The 16,321-nt window shown below is 43.3% G+C and overlaps 1 protein-coding gene across 1 annotated transcript in view; it reads left to right on the forward strand.

The window, feature by feature from the left end:
• LOC140729341 (eukaryotic translation initiation factor 4E type 2-like) overlaps nucleotides 1-16,321 on the forward strand; it is a 45,673-nt gene continuing 29,352 nt past the window's right edge. Inside the window, exons 1-2 of the mRNA XM_073048984.1 lie at nucleotides 1-160; nucleotides 8,333-8,447. Coding sequence (XP_072905085.1) covers nucleotides 141-160; nucleotides 8,333-8,447 — 135 coding nt within the window. The 5' untranslated portion in view covers nucleotides 1-140. The remainder of the gene's footprint in view (nucleotides 161-8,332; nucleotides 8,448-16,321) is intronic.

The raw sequence follows: 16,321 nt of genomic DNA on the forward strand, positions 1-16,321 counted from the left end.
AGAACGCATGCGCATAATCGCCGCCGGAGATTCGGCCTCTTCGTTGAGAGGCTGGCGTGTATTTTTTTAAAGTAGCTATTTTTGTATAATTACGTTCTTTTACTTAATATTCGTTATTTTCTCTCGGAATTCTTGAAGATATGAATAACAAATTCCAAGCGTAAGTTATCGATATTTTGACAATCTGTTTCCTGAACAAAAAAAACTTTCTTGAGGTGGCTGACAGCTCGAGCCGGGTGGAAGTCCCGCTCCGAGTAGCGTCCCTGATTAGGGACGGGACGTGTCCTACCCAGAATTGTTTGATTGGTCTGGATGCGGTTCCTGGGACTACTTGATTGGCCGTTGTTGGGGGTCCTGGGAACCACTTGATTGGTTGCCGGTGTGGGAACCGGGCTACTTGATTGGTTGCTGGGGCGGGGTCTGGGATAATTTGATTCGTCATTGGTACAGAAATCGGGGCCACCTGATTGGCTGTGGGTATGCCATGTCATTTCAATAGAACTATTTTATTCCCTCAAACACGAGGAAATCTGCTGATGGTGGAGCTGGCTGGGGGCGAACGCGGTGGTGCATGTGTGAATGTGGTTTGGAACTTGTTGAGGGAAAGAGAGTGGGGAAGGAGCGGGAATTGCTGGGAGGGGGTTGCCTGGGTCTGGTAATGGCAGACAAGGCGAGAGGAGGGCCTGTGGGAAAGAGAGTGGAGAAGGAGCGAGATAGGGATTTGGGATCAGAGTTAGGCAGCTGGGGAGAAATGGATTATTGTGAAGGGAGAAATAAAGGTAATAAGGAGATAGTGAGGGGATGGATGAATGAAAACCGAGACAAAGGGAATAAAAGAATAAGATGACAGTGGAGAGAGTTCTGAAAGTGAGGAAGATGAACAAGTTCAGAGAGGAGGTGTTGTCATAATTAGGTTTAATGAGAAGGCACAAGGACACATGAAGAAAATTAACCTGTTTGTGCTAACAACAACTCTGGCAAATAAGATAGGGGAAATAGTATTTGCAAAAGTCCTTAATGATGGCAATCTATTGGTAAGATGTGTGAATGAGGAACAACTTGAGAAAGCACTCAAGCTAAAAGAGATCGGAAAATGCAAGGTGGAATATACAGGGAGGGTGGGAGCACGAAATGGTGGTTGTAAAGGAGTGATCACGGGTGTACCAATGAGTATAAACATGGAGGAGTTGAAGAGGAATATCAAAGGGGGGAAAGTAATTAATGTTCTAAGACTGAAAACAACAAAGGAGGGAATGAAAAAGGAAAGTGAAACAGTATTGATTGAATTTGAAGAAGAAAGAGTGCCAAGGAAAGTGTTCCTGGGTTTCATGAGTTACCCAGTAAGGTCAAAACCATTGAGGGGCTATAATTGTCAAAGGTTTGGACACATAGCTAAAAACTGTAAAAGGCAGAGGAGATGTGCTAGATGGGATGATCATGAATATGGAAAGTGCGGAACAGGAGTAATGCTGTAATTGTGGAGGAGCTCATAATGTGGTTTATAGTGGGTGTGAGGTTATGAGACGGGAGAATAAAATTCAAGAAATAAGAGTGAAAAGAAAGATCACTTATGCAGAAGCTGTAAGAATGTCAAGAGAACAGAATAATGCTCCTAATGACCAGAGAGTAATAGGGATGCAAGAGATGCAGCGAAGAGTAAATGACAGGATTTATGTGGGAAAAAAAGCTCTAGTAACATTCATTGCAGGAGTCATTAATAGTACGGCAAAGGTAAAGTCAAAAAGTGACAAAATTCAGCTGGTGGTCAAAGCAGCAGTAAACCATTTAGGGTTAGTAGGACTGACATGGGAAGAAGTGAGGGAGAACCTCACTAATCAGTCAAGCCAGGAAGTGTCATAGGTTGGTTAGTACTCGTTATGGTGATTCTTTTGCAATGGAATGCAAGGAGTTTACTGGCCAATGGCCAGGAATTTAAGGACTTTATTAAGGAAATGGTTGTAAAACCGGATGTAGTGTGTATTCAGGAAACTTGGTTGAAACCAGCTTTAGACTTTGTGGTACATGGGTATACAATGATAAGGAAAGATAGAGATCTAGGGGGAGGAAGAGGTTGTGCTATGTTAGTCAAGCAAGGTATACCGTATAGAGTACTGGAAAAAGGAGACGATCAGGAATACATAATGGTGGAAATATGGGAGAGAGGGGAGGGAGTGGTTATAATTAACTACTACAATCCATGTAAAAGGTTGGATTTGGACAGCCTACTAAGGATACAAGGACAAAATAGACAAAGTAGTGTGGTGTGCAGATTTCAATGCTCACAGCACAATATGGGGGGATCCGATTACAGGTTCAAATGGAACGGTAATTGAAGATTTCATGGAAGAAAGGGATTTGGTATGTATGAATGATGGTAGAGGAACAAGGATAAACATAACAACAGGAACTGAGTCGGTATTAGATATTACGTTAGTGTCTAATGTCTTGGCTGGCATTAGTAACTGGGGAGTTTGAACTGCTTCAACAGTAGGCAGTGATCACTATCCAGTTTTATGTTCAGTGGGTGAAAGAGTTGAACTAAGACCAGGTGGGGGAGTCCCAAAATGGGTGTTTGGAAAGCAGATTGGGGTAAGTTCCAGAAGTTAAGTGAAGAAGCATTGACAAAGATTGACATTTCTGGAGATATAGATGAATTAAACAGTCAGGTGACTTCAATTATTATGGCAGCAGAAGGATCTATACCCAGGAGTAAAAATAGGATGAATAGAAAAATAGTGCTATGGTGGACAGAGGAATGTTGTCAGGCTGTAAAAAACAGAAATAGAGCATTCAGGCTAGTTAAAAGAACCCATAATATGCAGCATTTGATTCAATATAAGAAGGCACAGGCAGTGGTGGGAAGAAGTATACATCAAGCTAAAAGGGCAAGTTGGAGGAGTTTTTGCAACAAAATAGGAAGAACAACGCCTGTGGGAGAGGTATGGGGAATGATTAAGAGGATGGGGGGAGATAGAAGGGATTGGGAGTATCCAGTAATGATATCTGAGGAGGAAACAGCAGTCTCCAGCAGGGATAAGGCTGAGATCATGGCCAAGTCATTTGTAAAGATACATAGTTCAGAAAATTTGTCTAAAGAAGGGAGAAGGAGAAGGGAAAGAACAATGAGTCAATACCCAGGTGTGTTAAACAGGAGGAAAGAAACAGATGATATAATTGATGATCCATTTACTTTGGCAGAAATGGTGAGAGCAATAAAGAGATCGAGACCAACCTCCCCAGGGAAAGATCTAATATGCTATGTTATGCTAAAAAATCTAGGAGAAGAAGCGCTCTTGAAGTTACTGCATTTTTATTCAGGTTGGAGGAACAACACCTTATATTCCGTCTGGGTAGCCTCCAACCTGATGGCATGAACATTGATTTCTCTAACTTCTGTTAATGCCCCCCTCCCTTTCTTACCCCATCCCTGATTTACTTATTTCCCTCTCCCCTTTTTTTTCTCTTTCTCTGCCCATCATTTTGTGCCTGTTCTCCATCTCCCTCTGGTGCTTCCCTCCCCCTTTCTTTCTCCCTAGGCCTCCAGTCCCATGATCCTTTCCCTTCTCCAGCTTTGTATCCCTTTTGCCAAAATCACCTTCCCGGCTCTCAGCTTCACCCCGTCCTCTTCGGTCGTCTCCTATCATTTCGGATCTACCCCTCCCCCTCTACTTTCAAATCTTTTACTATCTCTTCTTTCAGTTAGTCCTGACAAAGGGTCTCGGCCGGAAACGTTGACAGTGCTTTTTCCTGTAGATGCTCTCTGGCCTGCTGTGTTCCACCAGCATTTTGTGTGTGTTGCTTTATTCCCTGTCACCTTTCAGTCTCTCACGCTGCCTCAAAAAGGCAACATCCACAATTAAGTCCTGATAAAGTATCTCCACCCAAAAGTCGACTGTTTATTTCTTTCCATAGATGCTGCCTGACATGGTGAATACCTCCTACGCCTTTGTGTAGTGATCACTGATCCCCACCATCCAGGTCATACCAGCTTCTTGCAACCACTGTTGGGCAGGATGTACAACAGGGGTTCCCACCCTGGGGTTCATAGGCCCCTCGGTTAATGGTCCTTGGCATTAAAAAAAGTTGGGAACCCTTGGGGTACAAGAAGGCCGAAATCCTAATTGAACAGGTTCAAGAATAGCTACTTAGACCATAAGACATAGGAGCAGAATTAGGCCATCTGGCCCATTGAATCTGCTCCGCCATTCAATCGTGGCTGATCTTTTTTTTTCTCTCCTCAACCCTAATTCCCGGCCTTCTCTCCATAACCTTTGACACCATGTCCAATCAAGAACCTTTTATCAATCTGCCTTAAATACACCCAACGACCTGGCCTCCACAGCTGCATGTGGCAACAAATTCCACAAGTTCACCACCCTTTGGCTAAAGAAATTTCTCTGCATCTGTTTTGAAAGGGCACCCCTCTATCCTGAGTTTGTGCCCTCTTGTCCTAGACTCCCACCATGGGAAACATCCTTTTAATATCTACTGTGTCTAGGCCTTTCAACATTCGAAAGGTTTCAATGAGATCCCCTCCCCATCCTTCTGAATTCCAGTGAGTACAGACCCAGGGCCATCAAACATTCCTCATATGATAACCCTTTCATTCATGGAATCACTTCCTTTTAATTATTTGGTTCTTGAGCATACTGGCAAAGCCCTGATCATAAACTCAAGAGATTCTGCAGCTACTGGAAATTCACACATACACATCTGAGGAACTCAGCAGGTCAGACAGCATCTATGTAAATGAATCAACAGTCGTCATTTCGGGCTGAGACCCTTCTTTAGGACCTTGATTATTATAGTTTAGTAGCATTATGATCACTTTATCCTAAAATGGTTCTAATTGTATTATTTACTTCTAAAAATTGTGTAGTATTCATTAAATTTGTATCTTTTTGTGAATGCAGCTTGTATAATGATATGTATATGCCTGAGGTGCTGCTGCAAGCAAGTTTTTGTTGCACTGTGCATGCTTCTACTTGTGGAGGTGACAATAAACTCAACTTTGACTTTCTTATCACTTCCTCTTTTTGTACACAAAGAGGCAGTTTACAGTATCAAGTGAGCTTACTGGCACACTTTTACTGTGGGAGGAAACCATGTAAACTCCACATGGGCAACACTCCTACACTTCCCTTACCATTATCTAGGCCCTTCATCAACTCCTCCAGGCGTGGCAGTATTTTACATGAATTCTAGTGTGTTATTTATTGCACCTGGTGCTCCTGTTGCGGCCTCCTCTGTGATGGTGAGACTGGGCGCAGATTGAGTGACCACTCTGTTGAGCACCACCATTGCCCCATCCCCCGTGCCAGCTGGGACCTCCTAGTGGGCAGGTGTTTTAATCCTATTTCCCTTTCTCACCCTGGCAATGACATACCTGTCCATAATCTCCTCCACTACCAGGTCAAGGTTAGGTACAAATATGAACAGCACATCATGATTGAGCATTCTCCAACCTAGCGGCATGAACATCGAATTCTTTAACTTCTGTTATCCAGTGCTCTCTGTCCCTTTTCTCCTTGTTACTTCTCTCTCATCTTGAATTGCCTCCCATCATCTTATTTCTTTCCTTTCCTCTACCCTCCCCATCTAACCATCATCTACACACTGATTCCCCTCCCCATCTCAATCCATTCATTCCATGCATCACCTTTCTCTCCAACCAGCCTATCATCTTCAGTTCCTTCCACCTATCATCATACATGATTTCCACTCTCTTTCCATCCACCCTATCTGTTGCCCAACCCCTCATCTGGATGCACTTATCATATGTCAGCTTTTGCTCTACCCCTTTCCTCCAGATTTTAATATTCAAAGTTCAAAACGTCAAAGTAAATTTATTATCAAAGTAGACATATGTCACCATGTGCAGCCCTGAGATTCATTTTCCCTAGGACATACTCAACAAATCCGTAACAGAATATCAACCATAAAAGAATCAATGAAAGATCACACTAAGATGTTCAACCAAGTGCAGAAGACAACAAACTGTGCAAATGCAAAAGGAAAAAACAATAATAAGAAATAAATCAGCAATAACTATCAGGAATATGAAATGAAGAGTCCTTGAATGTGAGTCTACAGGTTGTGGGAACAGTTCAGTGAAGGAGCAAGTGAAATTGAGTGAAGTTATCCCCTTTGGTTCAAGAGCCTGATGGTTGAGGGGTAGTAACTGTTCCTAAATCTGGCTGTGTGAGTCCTGAGGCTCCTGTACCTTCTTCCCAGTGACAGCAGCGAGAAGGGAGCATGTCATGTGCGGTGGGGGTCACTGATGATGGATGCTGCTTTCCTGTAACAACGCCTCATGTAGATGTGCTCAATGGTGGGGAGGTCTTTACTGTGATGGACTGGGCTGTATTCCAGGAAACACCAGTTAATATACTGGCCACCACATACCTATAGAAGTTTGTCAAAGTTTTAAGTGTTGAATCTTTGCAAACTCCTAAGGAATTAGAGGCTCTTCTCTGTTTTGTAATTTTACTTGTGTGCTGGGCCCAGGACAGGTCCTCTAAAATAATAACACTGAGGAATTTAAAGTTGTTGACCTTAGATTTTCATTCACTCTTCCTATATGTCGAGCTGTAATCAATAAAGAACATCCTGATATATTCATTTTTGAAGTCTAGATGTTCCAGGGTTGAGTGATGAGTCAATGAGTTGGCATCTGTTGTAGACCTGTTGTGGCAGTCAGCAGATTAGAGTGGACCCAAGTTGCTTCTGAGGCAGGAGTTGATAATGTTTCACTGCCAACCTCTCAAAACCATTCCACACAGGCTGTTTGACCTAACTCGTCACCGGCCTCTGTGTGGCCCTGTGAGCTGGTCCCATCTGGCCCATAGCTGTCTAAACCTCTCCTTAACTAGATGGTTGCTCATGTGCCTGCCTCAAATGTGCTTTTTATTTAAAGATGCAGCACAGTAACAGGCCCTTCTGGCCCAATGAACCCACTCACCGGTACGTCTTTGGAATGTGGAGGAGGAAACCCGTGCATTCACGGGGAGAGTGTTCAAACTCCCTTACAGGCAGTGGTGGGATTGACCGGGGTTATCTCTTATTCTTAATATTTATTGCTAAATTATTTCTTCTTATTATTTTGCTTCCGTTTTTGCTGTTTCTTTGTACTTACTGTGAGTGCCCACAAGAAAATGAATCTGGGGATTTTACATACATGTATTTTAATAATAAATTTACTTTGAACTTTGAACCTGAGAGAAATAAAACTCACTGGCCTGTAATTACCTGTCTAATCCCAACTACTCTTAGCCAAGGTATCTTGGTTAAACTAAACTTGGAATATTGTGGTCAGTTCTGGTCGCCTCATTATTTAGGAAGGATGTGGAATCTTTAGAGGGAGTGCAGAGAAGATTTCACCAGAATGCTGCCTGGACTAGAGAGCATGCCTTACGGAGATAAGTTGAGTGAGTTAATGTTTTTCTCTTTGGAGAGAAGGAGGATGAGAGGTGATTTGATAGAGGTGTACAAGATGATAAATGATAAATATTGAGGGAACAGCCAGAAACTTTTCCCCCAGGGCAGAAATGGCTAATACGAAGGGGCAGAATTTTAAGATGTTTTTGAGGAAAGTATATTAAGTTCCTTTACACAGATAGTGGTGGGTGTGTGGAACACACTGCTAGGATGGTGGTGGAGGCAGATATATTAGGGGCATTTACGATGCTCTTAGCACATGAATGATAGAAAAATAGAGGGTTATGTAGGAGGGAAGGGTTAGCTTGATCTTGGAGTAAGCTAGAAGGTCGGCACAGCATTGTAGACTGAAAGGCCTGTATATGATGCTGTAATAATTTTGTGTGTGTGAGAGATTGTGTTTGTTTCCCCCTCTCACATTATCTCCTTACCTACTCACCACCTCCCCCTTCCGTTTCTTCCGTGCCTTTGGTCCTCTCCTATCAGATTCCCCCTTCCCCAACCCTTTATCTCTTTCGTCAATCAACTTCCAAGCTCTTGACTTCATCCCCTCTCACTCCCAGTTTAACCTATCACTTACTACCTTGTACTTCTTCCTCCACTGCCCCCACCTTCTTGCTCTAACTTCTCATCTTTTCTGCCAGTCCTGATGAAGTGTCTCGGCCCGAAGCGTTGACTGTTTACCCTTTTCCATAGATGCTGCCTGGCCTGCTGAGTCCCTCCAGCACTCTGTGTGTGTTGCAAGAGATTTTTTCCAGTGGTTGGCCTTATTCTTTCCTCATCTTAAAAATTTCCCCAATCACGAACACAAAAATTGTGCACTAAAATGTTCCTCCTGGAGAAATAGTGTTCAGGTAAGCATGTTTTAAAGTTTAAAAAATATAATTTTTTGTAGCCTGAAAGATGATGACAGTGGGGACCATGAACACAATGAAGAGAATGAGTCACTGAAAGAGAAAGAAGCAGAATTATGTGAACAGGAAAAGACACAAAGCACTGCTAAAAGAAAGGTATGAATTAACATTTCCTTAAAGCCATGAGAAAAGAACTCAAGAAGGGCATGAAGAGGGCCAGGAGGGGTCATGTAAAGTTCTTGGCAAGTAGGGTTAAAGAGAATTCCAAGGCATCCAATGCAGACATCAAGAGCCTATTGTAGAACCAAAACCTTTGTTGATAGCAGAATGCTTTAGGTTTCATAAGTACACATTAAGGAAGGAGGATTCTTATCAGCATATGTGGCTGAATTGAAGGGGTTGTCTAAAAATTGTCAGTTTGATAATGGGCTTAATGATATACTGAGAAATTGGTTATTTTGTGGAATCTCACAAGAAGCATTCAAAAATGGCTCCTAATTGAAGCACAACTCACATTTTAAAGGACAGCTGAAATAGCTGTATCAATGGAAATGGCAGACTGAGACACAATTGATTTGCAGTCAGGAATGAAAGTGAGTGTGACCAAAATGGCAGCGTCTAGATGGAGGTCTGTCTGGTCGACAAATTGTATTACCGCTGTAGCAAGGACTCACATACACCAGACCAATGCAGATTTAAAGGCGAAACAAAGAGCATGTTGGACATAAATGGACTACACAGGGAAGAGAAAAAGATTTTAAAAAAAAAGATTGTTTTGGTGTTCCTGCAATACTGTCACAATATCAGCAAAGCTCATGTCAGCTGGTTTGGTTGGAACAGTTAAACTTCAAAGCAAACAGTATGCCTTTAAACCCAATGCACTTGGTACTCATTTCTCATTGGCTATTTTATTTGCTTCAAAATGTTGTTCAATTTGCTCAGTATACACGAGCTAGTTACCACTTGAGCTATTGACTGCATCTATCTTTCCAATGTAACTAGCCCTTTCTACTCTTTTTTTAATGATTATTATGAACCAGTATTCACTTTTTATGAACCTGTGAATTCTTCCATTTTCTGCCCTTTTTTAAAAAACTTGATTGTGTCTTCCCTTCTGAAGAACACGTGCTGCGCTGTATTTTTAACTTGAACGTCACACTATGCTTCCACAGGTAGGTAGTCGTCTTGGGTTTATTTTAAAAATACCTTGTCGTCACTGTTATGTTTTGTAACTCCAAATCTTAAAAGTAATTAAAAGCCAGAACACAAAGCTGGAGCGTAAGTCTAACTTTGTAAGCTTTGGGCCCCATATCTCAGAAAGGATGTGTTGTCATTGGACAGAGTCCAGAAGAGGTTCACGATGATGATTCCGGGAATGAAGGGGTTAACATATGAGGAGCGTTTGGCAATGCACTCATTGGAATTTAGAATATGTGTGGATCTCATTGAAACGTACTGAATGTTGAAAAGACTAGATAGGATGGATGTGGAGAGGATGTTTCCTTTGGTGGGGGTATCCAGAACTTGAGGGCACAGCCTCAAAATTGAGGGGTGACCCTTTAGAACAAAGGAAGAATATTTTAGCCAGAGAGTAGTGAATCTGTGGAATACTGTGGTGGAGGACAAGTCCGTGCATATATTTAAGGGAGAAGTTGATAGTTTTCCTGATCAGTCAGGGTATCAAAGAATATGGTGAATAGGCAGGTATATGGGGTTGAGTGGAATTAGCCATGATAGAATGACAGAGTAGACTCGATGGACTGAATGGCTTAATTTGCTCCCAAGTTTTATGGTCTTATATTTTTTACTTTAAGCAAAGTGAGCACATATCATGTAGTGGTGTCATGACATATGTAATTTTGTACTGTACATATAACCATAATGAATTATGTAAACAAAAAAGAATGCCTAATCAAACAACGTATTTACTGTATTACTCAAATATTACTGATACAGTGACTTGTCATGTACCCCATGACCTGGTTACCAAACCAGCAGAAATGGAATAATACATTGGAGTCTGGTATTACTGGAACCAATAGTGTTTATTAGTAAACTAAGTAATACAATGCAAATATATATAAAACTGGTTAGCAATGATATATACAGAAGTGTGGAAATAGGAATCAAAACCAAGCTCTTTCAAAGTCTAGGGGTAAATGGATAGTCTTACAATGGTGAAGAGTTCAGTTTAGTTTAGTCGAGGTAGTTGCTGGTGTAACAGAGAGAGAGAGAGAGGTGATGCAGTTGCAGTCAAACCTTCCATTGTCTTCCTGTCCTGTTACGGTCACTGATTGTGACCCCGTACCAGGCACGACTGTTCTTCAGTGGTGAGCCTGTCACCCAGGCAAGGGTGGACACACACTGGTTTGCCTTCACACACTGTGAGCCTCTGATCGATTCCCCCAAATTGATCCTCCAAACCCCCACCTTCACGGGGGTGCACAACGCTCTTTCAGTGTCCTGTGGTGTGTCTGCTTGTGTCTTCGCAGACCTGCTTTTTATCATCACTTGCAGGACACCGGCCGTCCATCACCTGGTCCCGCCTTGCTGTCTCAGCAAGAATCTTACAAGCAGGCAAAAGTGTCCTTGGAGCAAAAGTAAGTAATCAGCCACGGAGCCATCTGAGAATTCTTTTGGGTCAGATAGACTTGGTTCAGTGGAGAAAGGGTTAACCTTGGCACCGGTAGAAAGTGAGAATTCTCAGTCACTTGTGGTAAAAGTTAATGATAAGATGAAAACTGGTGAGATGGATGTTATTGAAGATATTGAGGGGAAAAGTGTTACTAAACTTTTGAATAAAGTAAATTTAAAGTCTGGATTGATTTTAGAAGCCTTGACCATGCTGAAGGAACAGTGGCTTGTTAACAAGGTGCCTGTGAGTCAATTACAGTTTGTTTTGGAATTTAAGGATAAACAACTTGGTGATGTTGTAGTAGCCCTCTGGTTCCTTATCAATTTCTACATCAGAAAGGGCTGACTCTCTCAATGCCACAAGCTCCTCATCACATTTCTGCTCCTTTATAAATTCCCTCCTTGCTAATGGTAGATCCACCTCCTCTCCTTTACTCTCCTTCACCCCACTATCCTTTTCCTCCTCATCCAGTAACCCCTTTTTATACAAGGTCGGTAAAAATGTCTCCGCTAAATCAACACTGGACTCATTTAAACGGGTTCCTGTCTCAGCCGCCTTTCTAGACATGCTGTGAGTGATTGCGCATGCGGGATAAATCTTGGCATCTATGGGCGGGTCCTCAGCACTTACAGGCTTACTTGTTAATTTCACTGCTGAATACACATCACCACCTGCCAGATCGTTACCAAGTAGGATGTCCACGCCGTCCATCGGTAGTTTCGACTGCACCCCTATTTCGACGGGTCCAGATATCAGGTCACATTTCAGAAATATCTTGTGCAAAGGTACGGCCTCAGTCCCTTTTCCGATACCTCTTAACACAACCTCCCCGGTCTCAGTCTCAGGACCGAAGTCTTAACACCTTCCTTAAAATGAATGACTGTCTAGCCCCAGTATCTCTCCAGATCCGCACTGGAACTGGGGTTTCACCCTCCTTCACAGACACCGTCCCTTCCGAGATAAACTTCTCACGCCCCTCTTGGGCTCTATCTAACTTAGTCTTCCTCATCGATCTGTTGACCGGCTCAATGCAACCAGTCGGGATTGCTGTTTTCCCTTTTCCTGTCTCCTTCTTCGGAGCAAAGCACTTAGATGCTATGTGGCCTGCTTTCCCGCAATTATAACACGTAAAGTTGGGAACCTTCCTGCCAGCCTGCTTTTCCTCCTCCCGGCCTTTTCCACTAGTTCCCGGCCTATTCTCTGCCTTAGCCGGTGGGCTTTCTCTACCGTCCCTACTGCCTCTCTGGTAGCTCTTATTTGAGGAAAACTTTGTCTTGTGGGTTAAGGCATACTCGTCTGCTAACTTGGCAGTCACAGACAGAGTCTCTGTCTCCTTCTCGTCCAAGTACTTCTTCATACCTTCAGGGATACAACCTTTGAACTGCTCCATCAGTATTAACTATAAAAGTTTATCATAATCTCCAACGACCCCTTTTGAGGTGCACCAACACTCACAATACGTTTGCATCTCACGGGCAAACTCTAAATACGTGTGGTTCCATGGCTTTCTCAAGTTCCAGAACTTCTGCCGGTATGCCTCTGGCACCAACTCGTAACTCCTCAGTATAGCCCTTTTTACTTCATCATAATTCTTAGACTTATCCATAGACAATGCCGAGTACGCTTGCTGAGCCTTCCCCCTAAGTACGCTCTGTAACAGAACAACCCATTTCCCCTTAGGCCAGTTCTGATTCACAGCCACTTTCTCAAAATGGAGGAAGTACTTATTGACATCCATCTCCTCGAATGGAGGTACCAACTGGATCTCCTGACCAATTTTGAACCCCTCATTTGGGTTTGCTACCCGGTCTCTTCCCTGCGATGCCTTTAACTTCTCCATTTCCAGCTCATGCTGCCTCTCTTTCTCTCTTTCCTCCCTCTGCTTATCAGCTTCTTCTCTCTGCCTTTCAGCTTCTTCCTTCTCCCTTTCAGCTTCCTCTCTCCGCCTTTCAGCCTCCATCTCCTTTATCTGGAGCTTATGCTCCCTTTTCTCCTTTTCCTCAGCCAACCTTAATTTTTCTATCTGTAACTGAACCTCACCCTCGGCTGGTTTCCTCTCAGGGAACAGGTCCAATACATCCGATGGGAACACACAAAATGCATGCATACATAATCGGATACATAATGCACAGCTATTGCTCTCTGTATATCCAACTTTCTCATTGTCGATTTCACCGCCGAGAGATTTAATTGTTTCGCAACATTCACCAATTTCGCCTTCCTGGCATCCTCCAATGCCCCCGAAGTCGGGTCGTTTAAAAATTTGTCAATTTCCATCTCTGCTGGTTTCCCGTCTGGTGATCCACACAACCAGATCAGATAAGGGACTTCTATCCCGATTCACTGGCCCCCCAATTTGGTAATAAAATCCCGGAGACGAGGCCCCAATTTGTTACGTACCCCGTAACTAGGTGTCAGACCAGCAGAGAAAAAAGTATCCGTTGGAGTGTGGTGGTACCAAAACTAAAGATGTTTATTAGTAAACTACACAATACAGTATCAAAAATGCAAATATACATATAAAACAAGTTAGCAGTAATAAACCTAAAAGTGTAGGAATAATAATAAGCAATAATAAACAAGCTCTATCGATGTCTAGGGGTAAATGAATTGTCATAGAAGAGTATAAAGTTCAGTTCAATTCATGCGGTGCTGAGGTAGTTATGGTTGTTGTGTTGTAATCGTTGGTGAGAGGGTGAGAGAGCGAGAGATTAGGCAGCTGCAGCAGGCAAACCTACTGTGGCTTTCTTAAACCCGTCGTGTCATTGTGATGGTCTTTCAGCTATGACCTCTCCGTCCTTCAGCTAGACCGTTCTTCTGTGGTGGACTCGTCACTCTGGCATGAATGGACACACACACAAGTCCCCACCGGCCCTGCTGTCACACCGTGAGCTTTATTGACCGATCTTCTGATTCTGTCTCCAAAGCTCCCACCTTTCTTGTGGGTTCACAACACTCAGTCAGTGTCCAATGGTGTGTCTGAAGGGTGTCTCTCCAGACCTGTCTTTTATCCCTACTAACAGGGTCTCAGCTATCCATCAACTCTGAATGACTGTGTCCATCAAATCAGGGCCACTCCTGCTGTCTCCTGAGGAATGTTAACAAGCAAAGTAAAGTCCTTGTAGTGAAAGGTAAATAATCCAGGAAGAGTCAAAATACAATAAATCAACAGTCTCTCTCTCCCTCTTATCTGCAGCAGATGTTCTTGCCTGGGCGTCATCTCTCTCTCTCTCTCAGTAGCAGCATAGCAACAGCAATAGTTCATAGTTCTCAGGAGGGGGGGGTTGGGGAATGGTTTAACTCTGCACCCCATTTCCATCAGGTCTGTTCATCACTCATAACAGCTAAATCAAGGTTCGTTTCAGCTAAATTAGTGTTTGTCTCAGCAGCCTTTTTCACCATGCTTCTGGTTACTGCACAGGCGGGATAAACTTCAGAATCTATGGGTGGGGTCCTCAGCCCTTACAGGCTTACTCGTAAACTGAACTGTTGGGAACACATCCCCCGCTGCCAGGTCATTCCCGAGTAAGCATCCACATCGTGTATCGGGAGTGCAGACCGCACCCCTATCGTGACTGGTCTGAGTACTAAGTCACATCTCAAAAATATTTTATGCAACGGTACTGCCTCGGTCCCTTTTCCAACCCCTTTTATCACCACGTCACCAATCTCTGTCTCGGCACTGAATTCCAACACACTGCTTAGGATTAAGTACTGAAAAGCCCCAGTGTCTCTCCAGATTCTCACTGCACTGGGGGTTGACCACTTCTTCACAGATACCAACCCAGTCGAAAGAAATTTCTCACATCCTTCCTGAACTCGGCTTGACTCCCCCTCCTTCAGCGGCATTTCAGCCGGCTTAATACAGGCAGTCGGGATCGTCACTTTTCCTTTTCCTGTATCTCTTTTGGGAGCGAAACACTGAGATGCTATGTGACCAGCTTTCCCACAATTATAGCATGTAAAACTGGGAAACTTCCTTCCAGACTGCTTCTCATCCTCTTTACCCTTTCCGCTAGTCCCCGGCTTACTCTCTGACTTAGCCGGAGGGCTCTCTCTACCATCCCTACTACCCCTCTGGTGGCTCTTTCTTGGAGAAAATTTTACTTGTGAGTTAAAGTGTATTCAGCGGCTAACTTAGCAGTTTCTGATAGGCTCGTAATCTTCTTCTCATTCAGGTATGTCCGGATATTATCTGGAACACAACTTTTAAATTCTTCAATTAGGATCAACTCCCTGAGGTGGTCAAAATCTTCCAACACCCTTTCTGCAGCGCACCAATGATCAAAGTATACACACTTCTTGTATGCAAACTCCTTAAACGTTTGATTCCACTGCTTCCTTGAGTCCCTGAACTTTTGTCTATATGCCTCAGGCACCAACTGGTAAGCCCTAAGTATAGCCTGTTTTACTTCATCATAACACTTTGCCTCATCTGCGGACAATGCCGAATAGGCTTGCTGAGCCTTCCCCTTAAGAACACTCTGCAACAGAACAGCCCACTTCTCCTTCGGCCAATCTTGATTCATAGCAACTTTCTCAAAATGTAAGAAATACTTATCGACATCGGCTTCCTCAAATGGGTGGTACCAACTTAATCTCCTGACTCACCTTGAACCCCCTGACTGGGTCTATCATGTGTCCCCTTGCCTGCAACGCTCATATCCTATCCAGCTCAAACTGCCTCTCTTTTTCCCCTTCTTCCTGCTCGCTTTCCTTTTCCTCTTTCTCCCTCTCTCCCTGCTTTGCGGCTTCTTCTATCTGCCTTTGTACCTCCAGTTGTTTTACTCGGAACTCATATTCATACTTCATTTTCTCTGCCTGAAGCTGAACCTCAGCCTCAGTAAGTGCTTCAGCAAAGTCTCCAGCACCTCCTCCTCGAATGTGCCCTCGGCTATGTAATGATGTGCTATTAACAGCTGTACCTGAGCCTTCTTCATGCGAGTGGTCACCTTAATCTTTAACTTCCGAGCAATTCCCATCAGTACAATCCCTCTTAGCCTCGTCCAGCCCCTCGGGGTAGGATCCACCACAAACCTATTAACCTCAAACTCCATTTCTGCTGTTTTTCCACTCCAAATTAAATAAGGGAATTTACCCCAATCAATTCAAACAGCCCCCAATTTGACGTTCAAAATCCCAGACAAGGCCCCAATTTGTCACGTACCCTGTGACTGGGTTTACCACACCAGCAGAAATGGAATAATACGTTGGAGTCTGGTATTACTGTAACCAATAGTGTTGATTAGTAAACTAAGTAATACAGTACTATAAAATGCAAAGATATATAAAACTGATGATATATAGCAATGGTATATACAGAAGTGTGGAAATAGGAATCAAAACCAAGCTCTTTCAAAGTCTAGGGGTAAATGGATAGTCTTATGATGGTGAA

This window comes from Hemitrygon akajei, chromosome 6, assembly GCF_048418815.1.
Source record: "Hemitrygon akajei chromosome 6, sHemAka1.3, whole genome shotgun sequence".
NCBI classification, from domain to species: domain Eukaryota; kingdom Metazoa; phylum Chordata; class Chondrichthyes; order Myliobatiformes; family Dasyatidae; genus Hemitrygon; species Hemitrygon akajei.